Source organism: Saccopteryx leptura, chromosome 2 (genome assembly GCF_036850995.1).
Source record: "Saccopteryx leptura isolate mSacLep1 chromosome 2, mSacLep1_pri_phased_curated, whole genome shotgun sequence".
NCBI classification, from domain to species: Eukaryota; Metazoa; Chordata; class Mammalia; order Chiroptera; family Emballonuridae; genus Saccopteryx; species Saccopteryx leptura.
The window spans coordinates 10,285,140-10,298,842 of NC_089504.1; the positions used below are offsets into that span (position 1 = coordinate 10,285,140).

At 40.3% G+C, this 13,703-nt stretch overlaps 1 protein-coding gene and 1 non-coding gene across 8 annotated transcripts in view; one reads left to right on the top strand and one right to left on the bottom strand.

Moving 5' to 3' along the window:
- Positions 1-13,703, bottom strand: part of GAPVD1 (GTPase activating protein and VPS9 domains 1) — a 74,293-nt gene that overhangs the window by 41,583 nt on the left and 19,007 nt on the right. For 6 of the 7 annotated variants that reach the window (XM_066367162.1, XM_066367159.1, XM_066367161.1 and 3 more), the window contains 3 exons: positions 6,797-6,916; positions 3,799-4,016; positions 2,281-3,124 (listed from right to left, as the gene is read on the bottom strand). In XM_066367162.1, coding sequence (XP_066223259.1) covers positions 2,281-3,124; positions 3,799-3,983 — 1,029 coding nt within the window. In that variant the 5' untranslated portion in view covers positions 3,984-4,016; positions 6,797-6,916. The remainder of the gene's footprint in view (positions 1-2,280; positions 3,125-3,798; positions 4,017-6,796; positions 6,917-13,703) is intronic. The other variant, XM_066367157.1, reaches the window with a different exon arrangement.
- Positions 8,719-8,825, top strand: LOC136396424 (U6 spliceosomal RNA). The gene has a single exon (XR_010749711.1). It is a non-coding gene; the product is annotated as a U6 spliceosomal RNA (small nuclear RNA).

A 13,703-nucleotide genomic window follows, 5' to 3' on the forward strand; every position in this document is an offset into this window, starting at 1 on the left:
TGCCAGGTGGATCCCAGTCGGGCGCATGCGGGAGTCTGTCTGACTGTCTCTCCCCATTTCCAGCTTCAGAAAGATAAAAAAATAAAAAAATAAAAATAAATAAAATAAAAGACACTATGCTTAGCCTGACCAGGTGGTGGCATAGTGGATAGAGCATCGGACTGGGATGTGGAAGACCCAGGTTCGAGACCCCGAGGTCGCCAGCTTGAGTGTGGGCTCATCTGGTTTGAGTAAGGCTCACCAGCTTGAGCCCAACGTCGCTGGCTCAAGCAAAGGGTCACTCGGTCTGCTGTAGCCCCCAGTCAAGGCACATATGAGAAATCAATCAATGAACAACTAAGGAGCTGCAACGAAGAACTGATGTTTCTCATCTCTCTCCATTCCTGTCTGTCTGTCTGTCTGTCTGATTCTCTGTCTCTGACACACACACAATACACACACAAAATAAAGACACTATGCTTAAAGTTAACATCATATAGCATCATCTTCTTAATATCTGAGACAATTCTCCCTCTTTATAACTCATTTTGAAAATTTGTGATTCAATCTGTTAGAATGACAAAAATAAAACTACAACTACATTGTCATAAAATAAAATCAGTTTTCACAAATGATAAAAAATTTTTAATTTTACTTCAGAGATGTCTATATAGTTAATTGCCCAACACCTCACTGATAGAACTGATTATAAAAAAGAGCTTATCATTTAAAAAAAAAAAACTCATCTAACGCCCTAGCCAGGTAGCTCAGTTGGTCAGAGCGTTATCCAGATACACCAAAGTTGCAGGTTTTGATTGATCCACTGAGCAATCTGGTCAGGGCACATACAAGAATCAAGTAATAAGTGGAACAACAAATCGATTTCTCTCTCTCTCTCTTTTCTCTCCCTTCCTCTATTTCTCTAAAATCAATCAAAAAACTTTTTTTTTAATTTATTTTATTTATTTTTTTATTCATTTTTTTTTTTTTAGAGAGGAAAGGGAGAGACAGAGAGAGAGAAAGAGAGAGAGAGAGGAGAGACAGAAAGAGAGAAGTGGGGGGGGAGCTGGAAGCATCAACTCCCATATGTGCCTTGACCAGGCAAGCCCAGGGTTTCGAACCGGCGACCTCAGCATTTCCAGGTCGACACTTTATCCACTGCGCCACCACAGGTCAGGCCTCAAAAAACTTTTAACAAAAATAAAAAAACTCATCCAAATATAGATTCTATTCCAAATAAACTCAGTCTCTTCTTCACAGTATTTCCAGGTGATATGATATGATTAAAAGATTCCCTTAAGGCCCTGGCCAGATTGCTCAGTGGATAAGGCATCATCCCAGCTCACAGGCTCAATCTCCAGTCAGGGCACATTCAAGAAGCAATCAATGAGTTTACAACTAAATGAAACTAAGTGGAATAATGAGTTGACGCCACACCCCCCCCCCAATCAAAGGAAAAGTAAATAAATAAAAACAAAAAGATCTTAAAAAAAGATTACCTTAAGAAATAATGACATGATTTCGGTACTTTAGATAATTAGGGGGGAAAAGTGCTAATACAGGTTCAAAAATCCTCTTTCTAAAATTTTTAGGTCCAGAAACGTTTCATATTTCAACATTTGGAGATTTTAGGAAGGTTGGTTAGTACATAAATGTAACATGTCCAGTATTTAGGGTAGCATCCTATATAATCAAACACATTAACATCTCTGCACCAAAACACAAGTATTTATTAGCACTAAATGGAATAATGAACAATTAGTTCAGGCTAGGTTTTGCTACCAAATGAGTTAAAAAAAAGACCCAGTTTTCAATCATTCTGGATTTTGAAATCATGGGAAGGTAGGCTTGTTCTAGAAAATCTAATCAACTAAACATTCACGTGTCGGAGGACTCCATTTAAAAACTAATACAAAACGTGCCCTGGGCAGAGAACTCAGTTGGTGAGAGCACTGTACCGAAGTGCAGAGGCTGCAGGTTCAATCCCCAGTCAGGGCGCATTCAGAAACAGATTGACGTTCCTGTCTCTCTCTCTCTCTCGCTCAAATCAATAAAATATATAAATATTTTTTTATAAGTTAAAAAGAAAAAAAAACTAATACAAAATGTTTTATGACAACAATATTTTTAAATCCCAGTATGGCTGCTTTTATGTCTCAAGGAGCAAATACTTAGGGCAATCTAAGGAAACAGATGGTAAGAAACTATGAATATTGTCATCCTATTCTTTGTTCCCACCTCCACTGCCTAATCAACCAATTGTAACTGAATGCCACATTAATAATAACAGCAAAAGCATACCTGCATCAGATTGAATCTTGCCACTTCATTAATAGGAGCATCAGATATTATTCCATACTGTTCTGGATTGACAACTGCAGGACAAATGAAGCAGGCCAAGAGGAGATCAGTACACATGGCCCTGACCTCCCCAACTTCCAGCCTATCCACACACGAGAGGGTTTTGTACATCTGTGACACGATCCACCTCAAGCTGTGTGGGAAGCAGTATGTGTTCTGTTTGAGATAACCAATAAATTTGTTCACCAAAGCCACTAGTTTGGCCTCATTGGAATCCACCATCTCTTGGACCTTTTGCCTGAATCTGTCTGAGCCTTTCTCCCCAAAGAGTTTTTCCTGTTGAGATGGGGAGAACCTCTCGATTAGCTTATTTGGGTCTGTTTCCAAATGATCTTCATCTTCCACAAGCAGTTGCATGATTGGCTCATGTAAAGTAGCTGTGAGGAAAAGTTTGGCAGAAAACAGTCCTTCAGAAAAAAGTTTAAATAAGATGCTGAAGGCACAAGTTCCTCTCCTCAAGAGTCGCCTGGGGTTGTCACTTTCTTTCAGTTCAAATTCAATCAAGTATCTCAAAACCTGAAGGAGGTAGCTTTCATCTTCCTGCATAATGCAGTTGCCATAGAGGGAGGTAAAAACTGTGTAAATAACACTTTGTGTGTTCTCCTGATTAAGTTTCTCTCCAGCAACCAGAGAGGAGGCAATAAGACGAGGGTTTTCCCTTAATCGACTCAAGAATTCTCCATAAGCAGTCTCCTGAAATCCCAATTGCTTGTATCCATCAACAAACTGTGTATCTTCCAAAATTTTGGCATGTTGGCAACATTCGGCAGGGGAAGCTTCAGCACTAAAAAAATGAGCAAACAAGTAAAATAATAAAATTAATAGCAATCATAAAATAACACATATACTATACTGAAACATGGAGCGTGAGTTGATTCTAGTCCCAGCAATAAGACCACTCTGACTTGCTAAAATCTTTTAAAATCTTTTAGACCATCAACACATGAATATGTAAAAAAAAGAAGAAAAAAAGAGAACAAGAACAAATTCCTCATACTAAATCAGGTTCAATGAAAAGTACCAAGAAGTAACCATTATTCTGACTTCTTTTATCCAAGTTAGTCCTGCCTCATTTTGAACTTCACATAAATGGAATCATACAGGTTATATATTCTTCTGTGTCCGGCTTCTTTCTCAACATTATACCTCAGTACGATGATTCTGAGTTGAAAACTGCTTCTTGGAACCACAGAACATGAGGTATTAACACAGAGAAAAATAAGGTTTCTATAACTGAAAAGTAGATGTGGTATAAAATAGTAATGCTTAAGTTATAATTCTCTATAACAGTGCTTAAGTGACTTAATAAACAAAATAAGCAAAGACTCACCTTAATGTTGATTTAAACTATCTTAAACCAAGCACTTTGTTGGAAATAGATTCATTTACTTGCAACTAGCAGTTAGCACGGAAGCATAGTGGTCTATAGAATTTCAGACCTCAAAATCTTGTCTTTACCTGGTTATGATAAGCCGATCCAAATTAATTCTCTGTTGCTTAGCAATCCATGCTGTCCGATACAACTTTTCCGCTGTCTTCAGTACGTCCGCATTGAGCCTCTGAATGAGCTGTTTCTCAGAGTTTACATATAAGCGTTCCTGCTTGAGGTGATGGGCTAGGGTATGAATATCTAACTTCACCATCTTCAAATGTGGAAAAGGTACAAAGGCTGATCACTAAGAGTAAAAAGACACATTTTAAAATGCTACATCACTAGAATTATTTTCCAAATCAAAAAGGACAGAATATATTAAGAATTAAGCTACATTTAATGGCATGGTTAACTCTAATTTTAAAGTAATCTATAAAGTAAACTAAAGTAAACGTTTTTTTATCAAAGAAGCACTGCAGGTTCGGTATAGAAAAACTGGTAAAGACAGATAAGAAGATAAAAAGAGCCTGACCAGGTGGTGGCGCAGTGGATAGAGCGTCGGACTGGGATGCAGAGGACCCAGGTTTGAGAACCCCGAGGTCGCCAGCTTGAGTGGGGCTCATCTGGTTAGAGCAAAAAAAAGCCCACCAGCTTGAACCCAAGGTCGCTGGCTCCAGCAAGGGGTTACTCGGGCTGCTGAAGGCACATATGAGAAAGCAATCAATGAACAGCTAAGGTGTCGCAATGTGCAACGAAAAACTAATGATTGATGCTTCTCATCTCTCTCTGTTCCTGTCTGTCTGTCCCTGTCTATACCTCTCTCTGACTCACTCTCTGTCTCTGTAAAAAAATAAACAAATAAAAAATAAAAAAAGAAGAAAAAAAGAAAGCCGCTAACAAAGCCAGTGCTCAGAGGTAGCCGGCGCCTGCGTACTAACACTGGAGTTTCCCTTACTGCAGTCCATCGCACTGTTCTGTTGGCTCTATCCTCAAAACACATCTCAAATGTGACTCCTTCTCACCACCTCCATCATCAGTTCTCACCTGAAGCTTTACAACCACCACTTCCTCACTGCTGCCCCTGCCTCCTTTCTTATCAGAGTCTGTTCTCTCCATAGCACAGGGTTCTCTTTAAATTTCACTCAGATCTCTCCATTCCCCTACCAGGTATCATCTAAAGCAGGGGTCCCCAAACTACGGCCCACAGGCCACATGCGGCCCCCTGAGGCCATTTATCCGGCCCTCCAGCACTTCCGGAAGGGGCACCTCTTTCATTGGTGGTCAGTGAGAGGAGCATAGTTCCCATTAAAATACTGGTCAGTTTGTTGATTTAAATTTACTTGTTCTTTATTTTAAATATTGTATTTGTTCCCATTTTGTTTTTTACTTTAAAATAAGATATGTGCACTGTGCATAGGGATTTGTTCATAGTTTTTTTTTTATAGTCCGGCCCTCCAACGGTCTGAGGGATAGTGAACTGGCCCCCTGTGTAAAAAGTTTGGGGACCCCTGATCTAAAGCCTCAGCATTTGCTGATCCTCTGTCTGAAGGCTATTCCTCCATATAGCTTTGCAAGATTACTTCATTCAGGCCTAGACTTCACGAAGTCTCTCTGCTCAAATGTCTATTTAAGAAGGCCTTCTCAGATAATGCTTTCTAAATAGAAAATGCTTCCTATTTCTTCTTCTGACCTGTGGTTAAAGCAGTTCCCCTTACTTAGGATTATGTCACAGACATGGACCTGCATGCTTCTCATGCTGAAGAGTATGCCCCCCCTCCCCGGAAAGGGAAGGGCCCCAGGACCAAGGCTTGCCTGCTTGGCTCACTCACAACTATAGTTTCAGGGCTGAGGGGAGGGTCTGCTTCCCAGCAGGAGTCAAATAAATATTTGCCAAAGGAATGAATGATATCACACAATTCTTATTGATCCAGAGTAGCTAAATAAACTGATTAAAATAGCACACATATTTTAAAGCATTATTATTTAAGCTATGCCCTTGAACTCAGAATGCCTGCCAGACCACAAACATTTTATATCAACAACAGAAATGCCTGTGGCCCAGACAGAATACAATGCTGTGCCCAGACAGCAGGCAGTCACTAAGTCAGGGAAATATTTCTCATTAAGAAACATTATGATTGTACATTCAAAAGTTGCTATGAGAATAGAGCTTTGATTGATGTTCTCATTATAACACCACCACAAGAAAATGATAACCACATGAGGTGAAGGATGTGTCAGCTAAGCCTTACTATGGTAAACATTTTGCAATATGTACATGGTTCAAATTACCATATTATATGCCTTATTATATGTTATATTTCAATTACACCTCAATAAGGCAAGGGAAAAAAAAGTGGTCCCAGCCAATCAGATTCATAACTGACTTTAATGGGTCTATCTAGAATTGACAAAATACAATTTGTAGTAAATTTAGATTTTAAAAGAGAAGACGACCTAGACCACAGAACTCTCAATATCCTCAGAGATCCAATGAAAACATGTTCATCTATATAAATACTGTGGTACTAAGACAAAAAATTTAAACATTATAGCACCAGCTGAAAATATATTTAAAGCTACCTTTTAAAAAGAATAGATTTGGCCTGACCAGGTGGTGGTACAGTGGATAGACCATTGGCCTGGGACACTGAGGACCCAGGTTTGAAACCCTGAGGTTGCCACTTTGAGCACCGGCTCATCTGGTTTGAGCATGGGATCACCAGCTTGAGCATGGGATCATAGACATGACCCCATGATCACTGGCTTGAGCCCAAACATTGCTGGCTTGAAGCCCAAGGTCGCCGGCTTGAACCCAAGGTCGCTGGCTTGAGCAAGGGATCACTCGCTCTGCTAGAGCCCCAGTCAAAGCACACATAAGAAAACAATCAATGAACAACGAAGGTGCCGCAATGAAGAATTGATGCTTCTCATCTCTCTCCCTTCCTTTCTGTCTGTCCCTATCTGTCCTTTTCTCTGTCTCTCTGTGTCACACACACACACACACACACACACACACACACACACACACACAAAAGAATAGATTTGGCTGACCTGTGGTGGTACAAAGGATAAAGTACTGACCTGGAACACTGAGGTCATCAGTTCGATACCCTGGCTTGCCTGGTCAAGGTACATATGGGAGTTGATGCTTCCTTCTTCTCCCTCTCTCTCTTTCTCTCTCTAAAAATGAATCAATAAAAGCTAAAAAAAGAAAAAAGAAAAAAGATAAATAGATTTAACTTTTAATTATGTTTGGTTTCAGAAAACTTTAAACTTTCTTTTATTTTAATAAACTACTATGATTAGGGAAATTTCAGATATTACCATCTAATCTGAATTTAATTACTTTCAAAAAATACTTTCTTATACCTTATCACTTCCCTAGTAAACTATGCAAAAATGTTACTCCTCATTTCCTAAATGGTTAAAGACCCCTGAAGTATTCCTCTCAGAAGATATGTCTACTTTACCAAGACAATTCACTATTAATCACAAGGACATCTGTTTATATTAAAAAAAACTGGTGACATGCACACATACATCTATATAATCTTACTAACTCAGTCTGCAGAAAATGTGTATGAATTTGTAGACTTAAATGTGGGAACTCAAAGATCCTCTAGGGGGCTCTAAGTCCATAGACTAAGAACAGAATCATTGAACAAACAGTTGTAATTATGAGAAGTACTACAGTTAATGAAAACAGTACTGAAATGGGCCAGTAAAGATCTGTATGCTTCATTAATTAGTTCTGTTACCTTGAGAATAATGCATATTCTCTAAGCCTCAATTTTTTTCATCCACAAAATGTGGACACAGTATCTACATTTATTCTGTGCCTGATACAAGCAACATATTAGGTACGGGGGGGGGGGGGGGGGGGGGAGAAAGAGTAAAAACTAGTGCATACCCTCAAGGACTTCTTAACCTAGCAAAATGAGGCAGACAGGCAGGCATATGGCTGCCCAAAGATGTTATGAGTATTATGCTGTTTACCCCTAAGGCTACAATGTAGAGTAGAAACAAGAAAGAAGGAGTGATTGAGGAGTAAGATACTGGCACCTAGTCTTGAAAGACAAGTATCTGCCAGATAAATAGCAGATGGTAGGTGGGGGTAGAATTCCAGATGGAAGAAGCCAACCAGCAAAGGCACAGGGGTGTGTAACGTAGAACATATTTAGAGAACTACGCATGGCACACTAGTTTGGGGGCACAGGTGTATGTGTGTGTTAAGAGAGACATGGGCATAGGGGAGGAAGTGTATGAGAGATAAGGTTATAGAGAAAGAAGGTACACAGAAGCCAGAGTTGAGAAATTTGGACTTTGCATTGTAGGTGATGGGAAAAGAGATTTTAAAGGGAATTTATATCATTAAATTTTTATTTGAAAACATAAACTCCGGCAGTAAGAAAAAGAATGACAAGGTGGGATCTGGCCTGTGGTGGCGCATTGGATAGAGTTGATAGTCAACCTGGAATGCTGAGGTTGCTGGTTTGAAACCCTGGGCTTGCCGGGTTAAGGCACATACGACAGGCAATCAACGAACAACTAAAGTGAAGCAACTATGAGTTGATACTTCTTGTTCTGTACCTTGCCAAACATGCCATAAAATCAACACATAAAATCTAAAAAATAATAATAATAATGAGGAGGTGGAGATGGGACTGCGGAGATGGAACTAGATGAAGAGAGATTAAGAAACTGTTGATAGGCAAGTGTTGCAGTAGCAACGGAAAGAACAGGGCCAACTTGGGAAATGTGAGGAGGCAGAAGTTATGAGATTTGGTGACATCTGGGGAAGGTAGAAGTTTCCAACTCTTGGGACAACAGTGGGAGTGGTGTTCTTCACCACAGTTGGGAATCAAACAAGAAAACACTATAAACTGCAAACTGGGCCTTGTATGGTTCTAAGACCTTTCCTCACTTAATCTTCACTCTATCCCTCTGAGATAGGTACTTGTAACTAAGGAAACTGAGGTCGGGCACATCAAATAACGTGTCCAGTGCTCGCTTCAGCAGCACATATACTAAAACTGGAACGATACAGAGAAGATTAGCATGGCCCCTGCGCAAGGATGACATGCAAATTCGTGAAGCATTCCGTATTTTTATGGAGTGAAATAGGTAAATCAGAAAAAACTAAGAACTATATGAACCCATACATAGATGGACATAAAAATGAGACTCAGAGACATGGACAAGAATGTGATGGTAATGGGGCGGGGAGTGGGGCGGAGGGGGGGAGGAAGGAGAGGGGGTGTGTGGGGGGAATGATGGGGCACAAAGAAAACCAGATAGAAGGTGACGAAAGACAATTTGACTTTGGGTGAGGGGTATGCAACATAATCAAATGTCAAAATAATCTGGAGATGTTTTCTCTGAATATATGTACCCTGATTTATCAATGTCACTGCATTAAAATTAATAATAATAATAAAAAGCTACAAGCCACTAAAAGAAATAAAAAATAAAAAAATAATGTGTCCAACGCCACACAGGTGAGAGGTGCTAAGACCAGTGCACTATTACTATCACCCTGATCTCTGCAAGGATGACCTAGAAATCCTGTGGTTAAAAGGGAAAACATCTTATTTTTAAGAGGTGCACACATAAATATGTGTAAGTCAAGTGTTGGGATTTCTGCAACTTGTACATGGTTCAGGAAAAAAATCAAAATTGATTTTAAAATGCAGGCCCTGCCTGCTAGGCTCTGTGGTAGAGCATCAGCCTGGCATGTGGAAGTCCTGGGTTCAATTCCCAGCCAGGGCACACAGGAGAAATGCCCATGTTTCTCCATCCCTCCCCCTCTCCTCTCTCTCTCTCTCTCTCTCTCTCTCTTCCCCTCCTACAGCCAAGGCTCCACTGGAGCAAAAGTTGGCCCAGGCACTGAGGAAGGCTGCATGGCCTCCACCTCAGGCACTAGAATGGCTCCGGCCGCAACAGAGCAACACCCCAGATGGGCAAAGCATCTCCCCCTGGTGGGCATGCCAGGTGGATCCTGGTCAGGTGCATGCAGGAGTCTGTCTCTCTGCCTCCCTGCTTCTCACTTCAGAAAAATACCAAAAAAAAAAAAAGCAGCAAAATGAAAAAAATGCAGGAAAATGTAAGCAACTATAGAATGGTGAAACAGTGATCACTGTACTATCCTTCAACAGCTCCTTATGTGTTAGAAATTTTTCATAATGAGAATATTTTAGAAATTCTCAAACTGTGTTCCTCTTGCTCCTTTAATACAATTTTATTTCAACAAAAACATTATTGAGCTTTGCTGGTACCTAGCCAGGTCCCCTAATCTCAAGTAGCTTACAGTCTAATTATAACCAAAATTCTGTTCGAGGTAGAGAGGACGCATTAAATGTTTCCAACATCAAAGCAAAATATGAACCAACTCATGCAATTTAGAAATCAAAACCTTCAAATGTAGCTTCAGTTAAAGAAAATGAACACTTGAAAGCTCCACCTAATCTACACAAGAACTCACCTTCCAAGCCCTTCAATAGTCCCAAATGTCTTCAAAGACATTTTTGTAAGGACATTTTAAATAAACCTAGAACATTAGATACACTTCCTAAGAACTTTTTCTTTAATCAAGTTCAAGAATTATACGCTTTATTGCTTTCTTTAATAAGCTGGTCAGACTACTGTCAAATAACAGGTAGTGCCTTACCCTCCAAAAACAATACTTTTCAAAAAATCATTGTATAAATGTATCATTTCATTGCCACACACAAGAAAGTATCAGTAAACCACTGGGTAAAATGCAAGAAATTTAAAATATGAATTAACTTTGACCTATGTTTTTGCCCATAGTTCACCTGAATTAAATCCATGCTCCAAATACTACTGCACACAACGTGTAGTACCCGCCAGAGTATGATGCTACTCTATCTCTCTCCCATTAGACAGTAAACACTGAGGGAAAAGACTCCCTCAGCTATGCATCCCAGCATCATATAAGGCAGGCAGGAAAAGCTCAGGTATGTTCACTGAGCTCAACTTAGGTAGCATCAAGTCTACTGGCTCATACATTTCAAAAAAATAATACCACGTACAAAAATAATAATTCCTAATAGGGCACTACTTAAAAACAACAGTTGCAGAAGGGTCTGAGAATGTAGAAGGCGGAGTTGGCCAAGCTGTTCTCTTCAAAGGCACAAGACAGGTTAGGCACTGAGACTAGCTTAAATAAAATGTAGGCATGAATAACCAAAAGTGGGGAGACTTTTCCTATCAAAGACAACAGAAAAAATACAAACACTGGCCAGTAAATTCATTGCCTGAAAAGTAACAATATCAAACTAATAGTATCAAACTAACATTTATTTAGGACTTTTTAGGCAAGGCACTGCTGTTTTTTTCCATTGAATCCTCCTAACTCAGTAACAGTTGTGCTCTGTTATCCTCATTGACAGTTGAGAAAGTGTTGGCATACCTAGTAAGTACTAGCTACATCAAAATTCAGATGGACTCAGTTCTGTCTGACTCCAAAGCAGCCCTTGCTCTCAACCAACTAATCTAAACATTTTGCCAGTAACATCTACCTTAATTTCCAGTTCTCTTAATAATTGATTTCTAAAAGTTCCTTTCATCTACTGGTTCTTACAGAACTTCACCTGGCTTCTAGTGACATCTACTTCATTTGATTTTATATTTAAATGTCATTTAAAATACAGGCACCCCTAGCGCTCTACCTCTTGTCTTGGCTAAGCTTAAATTCTTTATTTCTTCTACCTGTTAATCATCATAATATCAAAATACAATCCAATCATCCAAGGTTTTCAGATCTCCAAAACAAACTAACCATTTGCACCCTAAAACCAACAATTGTCCCTGCCCTTCCTGTCATGTTCTGTCACGGCACAAACACACTCCTAGTCGCAAAACTAAGATCTCATGCTTTTCCTCAGCAGTAGTCTGCACCAAACTCTAACTCCTCTGAAAAAGACAAAATTACTCCCAGGAATTCAGCCAATTGAAAAAATGTCCTAATAGGTTTCTCTGCCTAACTCTTCCCTCTATCCTATACTGACAGATTAGTATTCCAAAGCACCACTTTTATATAAACATTTCCAATCCCTCCCAAATCCCCTCCCCCATTTTTTTCCAAGAGAGAGACAGACAGACAGGCAGGGAGAGAGAGATGAGAAGCATCAGTTCTTCCATTGTGACATCTTAGTTGTTCATTGGTTGCTTTCTCATATATGCCTTGACAGGGTGAGGGGGGCAACAGCCAAGCCAATGACCCCTTGCTCAAGCCAGCAACCATGGGGTCATGTCTATGACCCCACACTCAAGCGCTCAAGCCAGTGACCCCGCGCTCAAGCTGGTAAGCACATGTTCAAGCCGGATGAGCCTGCACTCAAGCCAGATGAGCCCAGGGCCAAGCCTGCAATCTCAGGGTTTCGAACCTGAGTCCTCAGCATCCCCGGTGGACGCTCCATCCACTGTACCACCCCCTGGTCAGGCCCTCCCAAATCCCTTTTACAAGCCATTAATGACTTCCTTATAGGGCCAGAATTACTATATACTAAATCATCTGCAGAACTCAGAAGGGTGCCTGTGTGCTCAATTAAGAACACCCTTGATTAATTCTCCAGGCTTCCAACAGGAATCAAGAATGGAAACCAAAAAAAACTTCCCATGTACTTGGCAAGAAGAACCTCTCCTCTACCTTCCACCAAGCCTTATAGCTAATGCCACCAAAATCTACCTGGGCCCTGGCCAGGTGACTCAATGGATAGAGCGTCATCCCTGTGCACTGAAGTTGTGGGTTTGATCCCCAGACATAGCACATACGAGAAGCAAAATGAATGCACAAATAAATGGAACTGAGACAATGAAATTGATGCTTCTCTCCCTCTCTCTCTCTCTCTCTCTCTCTCCCCACCCACCCTTCCTCTTTCTCTCAAATCAACTGCAAAATTAAAAAGAAAAAAATCTACCCTGGACCACTAGGTCTTAATTTAGTCTGATCTGTATTTCTGTTCATGTGAATCACAAGAAGAAATTGTTTCCTGAAATATGCAAGCATTTCCCAAGTTAGATAATTTCTTTTTGTAGTGGTAAAAAAATTAGACTCTGAAAATCTGTATTACATTCAGTTCTGCTTTTTTTTTTTTTTTTTTTTTTACTACAGAGGCAGAGATAGACAGGGACAGACAGACAGGAACGGAGAGAGATGAGAAGCATCAATTATCAGTTTCTCGTTGCACATTGCAACTTCTTAGTTGTTCATTGATTGCTTTCTCACATGTGCCTTGACCGTGGGCCTTCAGCAGACCGAGTAACCCCCTGCTGGAGCCAGGGGCCTTGGGTTCAAGCTGGTGAGCTTTGCTCAAGCCAGATGAGCCCGCGCTCAAGCTGGTGACCTCGGGGTCTCGAACCTGGGTCCTCTGCATCCCAGTCCAACGCTCTATCCACTGCGCCACCACCTGGTCAGACCAGTTCTGCTTATTATATTTCTACAAAATAATTGATTACATCCATGCAAGTTAAATCAGATTTTAACCTTTACATCTCATGTTATGAGGACTTATCACTGAAAGCCCAATAGGGAGATTTTATTTGAAGGAGTAAAATACACTAGGGTTCTAAATTTTTCCACAATGGCCAACTAAGGCCTGTGGCCAAATTCAGGCAGCTACCTGTTTGTATACATAAAGTTATATATATGTGTGTATTTAATGTTTATTTTATTGATTTTAGAGAGCGAGGAAGTAAGAAAGAAGAGAGAGAGAGAGAGGAACATTGATCTGTTCCTGCATGTACTCTGACTGGGGATTGAACAGGCAACCTCTGCGCTTCAGGAGGATGCTCTGAGTATCCGGCCAGGGCTGGATACATAAAGTTTTATTTGAACAGAGTCATGCCTATTTGTTTACATATTATCTCTAACTGCTTTCATGCTATAGTGGCAAAGCTGAACAGTTGCCAGAGTCTATATGGCCCACAAAGCCTAAAATATTCACTATCTGGCCCTTACAGAAAA